This window comes from Tiliqua scincoides, chromosome 2 (genome assembly GCF_035046505.1).
Source record: "Tiliqua scincoides isolate rTilSci1 chromosome 2, rTilSci1.hap2, whole genome shotgun sequence".
NCBI lineage: Eukaryota > Metazoa > Chordata > Lepidosauria > Squamata > Scincidae > Tiliqua > Tiliqua scincoides.
This window is the reverse complement of record NC_089822.1, coordinates 41,557,221-41,563,220: the sequence shown is the minus strand read 5'-3', so window position 1 is coordinate 41,563,220 and position 6,000 is coordinate 41,557,221. Positions and strand designations below refer to the sequence as shown.

Genomic DNA, 6,000 nt, shown 5'->3' with positions numbered 1-6,000 from the left:
TATATTCAATGTTTCATCTTTTGTATGTTTTACTTCTACGTTGTATACCGCTTTGAGTACCAGAAAGGTGGTATATAAATCTTATAAATAAATAAAAATATGAACATATGAGCCCCTTATAAATATGAAAAATATGAACAATATGAGCAAGAGTGTTCTTGCTGCAGGGAATGAAGGGGTTTTCCTGCTATAAATGGGAGAACTCAGATAAAAAGAGAGGGAAGCGCTTTGTGTTTTGCAAGATCTTGGCAGAATATTCCTGTTCTATGCCTAACTTGCCACCATAGCACCACACTTCACTCCGATGCTCCGAAAGACAGGTAAAAATAAACCTGTACTTAGTTTCTGCAGATCCCTGACCTAGCTTGTTTTGCTGGGTCTCCCTTCCCTCCTTAAACCCAGCTGAGAGTACCATCTCCAATGTACATGCCAGATCTTCCTGGACTGATGAGAGTTTTCATTTTAATGCTTCTCTTTTCAGATGGACAAGAAGTACTTTGTTTTATCCTATTCCCTGATGGCTGCCAACTTGGCATGGCAATCTAATTTCTGTGATTGCCTTTTGATTTCACAACTAATCATACCATTCATTTTTATTTTGTTTGATTCTGACTCTGATTTAACTTTTTTATTGCTTCCATTTCATCACTTTTAATAAGAAATCTCAGCAGGATGAGTGAGTTGTGTATTCAGATATAAGCAATGCTTAAAAAACACCTAAATCAGATCAGGAAAAATAAAGTTGATTTCTATTCACCACTCTTAATTCTCCATCCCTGTTATCACTAATGAAGGTACAGTGGCATCAGACTCTGATAGTGGGTGGTCTCTCCAAAGTCCAGTGATCTGTGCAATATTCCCCATAGATTCTATTAATAGAATATTTCAAAGACTTGCAGTTTGTGTTGGGAAGAGTATATTTTATGAAGTCACTGCTGGAGGCACAGATAGAGAATCAAAGATTCATAGTCAAGGAGTGAGTGCAGCTCCTGAAGTCAGCTCTTCCAGGGCATTCTATCAAATGGGATTTATGGTAAGTTGCTTGCCTGGGATTTTAGACCCTTTTCCTTGGTATAATAGCATTCCATTTGCAAAATCTCAGCTTTTCTTTTGAGCAAATGAAAACCTCTTGCAAGCCTAAGGCTTCTGTAAGGACAGCTGGAGAGGAGTGGAAGTACATACAAAGCTTTGTACTGTGGCAGCTCAAGGCAATCGTGCGGAACAGTCTGGAGATCCAAGACCCAGCATGTTTCTGTGGCATGAAAAAGAAGATGACATTTGTGCTGCTATAAATAGGAAAATGCCTTTTTAGGCTAAATAAAAATGCTGAACATCTATTTCTTCCCCAGCCACATAAAGATGCAAATAGGTAGCCCAATCCTAGCTAACTCCCCATGCGGCGGTGTGGCAGCACCAATGTGACATCCGCTGAATCCTGCAGTGGAGTTTTGGCATGTTGAGACCTCTTTGGGGTAAAGGAACATTTGTTCCATTGCCCTAAGATTAGCCCCCACTGCTGTCATAGGTCAACCTGGACCTGTGCCAGTGATATTGCTGGCGCAAGTCCGCATTGACTGGTGAAGGCGGATTGGGCCCAGGGAAGGGGTCAGGATTTGGTAGATGCTGCTACTGAATCTGCTTGCTTCCAGGGCCTGATCTGCCCTCCTTCCCACCCCATTGCCTCCCCGTTCTGCCCATCCCTGCTCCCTCCCATCTTCCAACCCCTGAACTCTTTCCATCCAGGGTGGGCATTCAGGGTCCACTGTTGTGTGGACACAGCCACTTGCAGTAGTGGCTAGGCTGCACTTGCTGGCATTGTTGCATTTGGATCAGCTGTAAAACTGTTTACACCACCTGCCATAAACAGCACATAGGATTGTGTCATTAATCTCACACAATCCCACAAGCTGATACCCACAAGTTGATGGTAACAAAGCATTCATGTCATATAGTGCATCGGTCATAAATTCAGTTGTGGTCTGAAAGGGGAAGGATGAGGACAAGGTAGGTACCTTATGATGGAACATTATACAACTGTACGGATAAGCATTTTGGGAATCATGTAACCCACTTGAATCAACAAGTACAAGAAAGTTGGCTTTGGTCCTGCTGTTATGTTCTTCTTGCTGTTCTAATCAGGATTGCAAGGTTCCTGAAAGGCTGAATGCTCATAAGGTGGTGCTAAAACAGTTTAGGAAGGTGAACAGGGTGCACCAGTTTTGGAAAAGCCTCACTTTAATTACAGATATTTCACAGAAGCCAGTAAAACGTATCTCCAGAAGTCTGATCATACATGTTGTAAGAAGCAGTAACAGTACAGATTAAAAATGAACATAAGAGCTCTGCTGGATCAGGCCAAGGGCCCATCTAGTACATCTTCCTATATCTCACAGTGGCCCATTGTAGGCCAGGTGCCAACACCACATCTTGTGGCAAGGAGTTCCACAGATTAATTACTTGCTGGGTAAAAAAGAAAAATTCTTTTGTCTGTTCTCTGACTCTCCAGACTCTCAATTTTACTGGATGTCTCCTTGTTCTGGTGTTGTGTGAGAGGAAAAGAGGCAAAAGAACTTCTTGTAATCCACTCAGGCATAGTTTTAGGTCTCAATCATCCCCACCCACCCCCACCCGCATTTTTTTCTAGATTGAAAAGCCTCAAACGCTGTAGGTTTTACTTGTATGGAAGGTGCCCAAGCCCAGTAATCATTCTGGTCATTCTCTTCTGCACCTTTTCCAGTTTCATTATATCCTTTTTAAGATATGACAACTGGATGCGATACTCCAGATGTGGATTTTACCATAGATTTGTACAATGGCATAATATATTGGCCTAAGTGTATCCATGAAGCATCACACTTTTGGGTTTGAATCCTGATGCTCTGTGCAATGTATATAAGGGAAATGCCCCCCCCCAATTGAAATAAGTCTTTTCTGCTAGCAACAGCAGTGTTGTCTACTTGCTTCCTGTCCTTGCTGATAAAAATAGGCCCAGCTTTACAATAGAAACAAGATGTTGCTCACTTGTTTCAGCAAAGGTACTTTAGACAGCGATCCTACGCCTACCCACTGGGACTTACATCTAGGGCATATGAGAGGGAGGTAAAGGGGGTAATTTGTACCTGGGCCCAGGGTCAAAAAGTGGGCCCAGAATTTTCCTGGGATCTTACATTTTCCTATCTCACCTGGACTTGCTGCCCACACAGGATGCTGGAGGTGCTACACCAGAGGCTGCAATCTGCAATCTGCAAGTCATATGTGGTAGGCCGCCTTAACAAAGTGTCACATCTGGGAGGAAACTGGCATGCTACAGTAGCTCTTTGGCTTGTGGATTCATTTACCATGAATGGGTATATAGGAGTTCCTGGACACAGCTGTGGGACTACAGCTGCTGCAGAAGTATGTTTTGGTACACACAGGACACTTTCCATTCTAGTATGGAAATACTCGTAGGATGATGCAAATATTCTGCAATAATTTTCTCCATTTTCTCTACATCTGGAAGCCTGGTAGCTCTGGGGTCCAAAGGCAATTCTGGCTGTCACTACCCTCCCCAGCCCTGTTTCACCTCCTCCTTGCGCCCATTGCCACCCTCCCCCCACTCTGTTTTACCCTGCTCTGCCCCTCCCTCTTTGAGAAGGGGTCCAAAAGAATCTTAGTACCCCCTGATAATAGTCCTCTCAGAGGCCTTGTCTATGTTTCAGTAGACATGCCTATGACTGCAGCCTTAAGCCTATCCCACTGGCCTACCTCCCCCCAGCAGTGTCTTTTCTAGTGGCTGTCTGCTGGTGTTCTTTTGCATATTTTTAGATTGTGAGCCCTTTTGAGACAGGGAGCCACGAGTTATGTGATTTTTTTCTCCTGTAAACTGCTTTGGGAACTTCTTGTTGAAAAGCAGTATATAAATATTACTGTTGTTGTTGTTCTTGTTATCCAGTTTTTGATACCCTACTCCCCAGCATGACTAGATACAATGGAGGACAGATTCCCTCTACCTTTAACTATTATATAGAACAGGAAATTTGGGCAGGTGCAGCTCAACATGGAAGGGTTTAAAAAGCTGCACCTGCCAAATTTCCCTTTCCTATACAATGGTTAAGGGTATATAGGCACTCTGTCCTCCACTGCATCTAGTCACCCTGCCTACTCCCAGACATCAGAATGGTTTTGTCTCCTGACACCTCCCTGCTTGTATTCTTCAGTTTATCTTGAGGCAGAGCTTCTAGGAGCCCATTTAAGTAACGAGTGAGTTGCCTTCAGGGGATGATATTCACACTGGAATTCAACACTCTGCCTCCCCATTAACTCAAGTTGTGCCTGTGACCTCTTGACTGATGTAGTTTAGCAGCCCAATCCTATGCATATCTACTCAGAAGTAAGTTTCATTGAGTTTAATGGAATTTACTCCATTTTACTATTTACTCAATTTACTAGCATTGAGTTTAATGGAATTTACTTCATTACACATGAGCATAGGATTGCAGCCTAAGTTGCACACTCTTTTTGGTGCAGGAAAACTCTGAAGTTTTCCCCCAATGGGGGAGGGGCAGGGTGACCAGATACAAAGAAGGGCTATGTGGCTATACCTTTAACCATTGTAGGAGGGAAATTTGGCAGGTGTGGCTTTTTAAACCCTTCCACCTTGAGCAGCACTTGCCCAAATTTCATCTTCTATACAATGGTTAAAGGTATAGGTACTGTGCACTCTGTTGTATCTGGTCACCCTGGAGAGGAGGAAATATTGGTGTGGGGCAGCAGGGAAGAGGCAACATGCATTTCTGGGTGTGTGTGTGAACTTGATCCCACGTGTTCGACTTCAGCAGGAGAAGAAGGGTGCATTTCACCTCAACGCTCTCATCCTAAAGAAAAGCGCTCCCAAAACGTGCTGCAATTTAGGTTGGGGGAGGCGGGCATGGCGACGCCCCCCCCCCCGGTGGGGCCAATGGTAAAGCTGAAGCGCCCCCCCCAGCCAGTAGAGGTTCTCTGTGCCTCTCCCTCCCTCCGCCCCAGTCGAGGGGGGCCTGGCAAGGAGGCGTCCCCCAACAAGCCTTCCCGGGAAGTCAGGCGCGCAAAGTTGCCTCCAGCAGGCGCCCCCGACGGCGGTTCCTCCCGCCCTGCCTGCTAGGAGAGCGCAGCCAGAGCGGGGAGCGTGGCGCGCGGAGGTAGCCGCCCACTGCGGGGTAGGCGGCAGAGAAGGCAGCCTGGCGCTCCGGCGGGGCTGGACTGAAGCCTGCGGGCTGCACCGGGCTCTGCTGCTGCAGTTGGTGGCGCCCGTGCAGGAGGAGCGAGGGAGGCGCGGAGCAGAGCATGGAGCCGGGCGCGGCAGCAGCGGGGGATAAGCCCGGCGAGCCGGAGCCCTCGCCCTCGCCCTCCTCCTTGCAGGCCCGGCTGTGGAGGAGCCTGCAGCTGGGGGGCAGGGGCAAGGGCAGCGGCAGGGCGGGCGCCGAGCGCCGCAGTGCGGAGACCTCGCCGACCCTTCCTCCGCGCGCGCCGGGCGCCCACCCGCAGCAGGGCAAGCAGGGCGAACTGCTGGCGGGCGGCGGCGGCGCCAAGTGGGGCGGCTTCAGGCGCAGGAAGCACGTGCTGGACCGGGTCTTCTCGTCCTCGCAGCCCAACCTCTGCTGCTCCTCGGCGGAGCCCTTGGAGGCCGTCGGCACCGAGGCCGGCTCGGCGCTGCGCCGCCTGCGGGAGCACCTCCTCCACCACCCGGGCAGGCAGCGGCACGACGACCCTCCCGCCTGCTCGTCGGCGCCCTCCTCGCAGTCCTCCACGCCGCCCCCGCCCGCAGCCCCCGCCCGAGCGGGCGGGGATGGGGGCTCCGGAGCGGGAGCGGGCGCGGGCGGGCAGCCTCTGCCGCGCCGGCCAGGGGCGCCCCTGTCCCACCAGAAGAGCTCCTCGCTGCCCGGCACCGCCTGCTTGGAGCAGCTGCTGCAGGAGGCTTCGCCCGCCAAGGGCAGAGGCGCGGAGAGCGGCAGGAGCAGCCCGGCGGTGAGTCCTCCCTGC

General features: G+C 49.5%; 1 protein-coding gene across 1 annotated transcript in view; it reads left to right on the top strand.

The window, feature by feature from the left end:
• Positions 1–5,304: 5,304 nt before the first annotated feature.
• MCTP1 (multiple C2 and transmembrane domain containing 1) overlaps positions 5,305–6,000 on the top strand; it is a 254,641-nt gene continuing 253,945 nt past the window's right edge. Inside the window, exon 1 of the mRNA XM_066616140.1 lies at positions 5,305–5,985. Coding sequence (XP_066472237.1) covers positions 5,305–5,985 — 681 coding nt within the window. The remainder of the gene's footprint in view (positions 5,986–6,000) is intronic.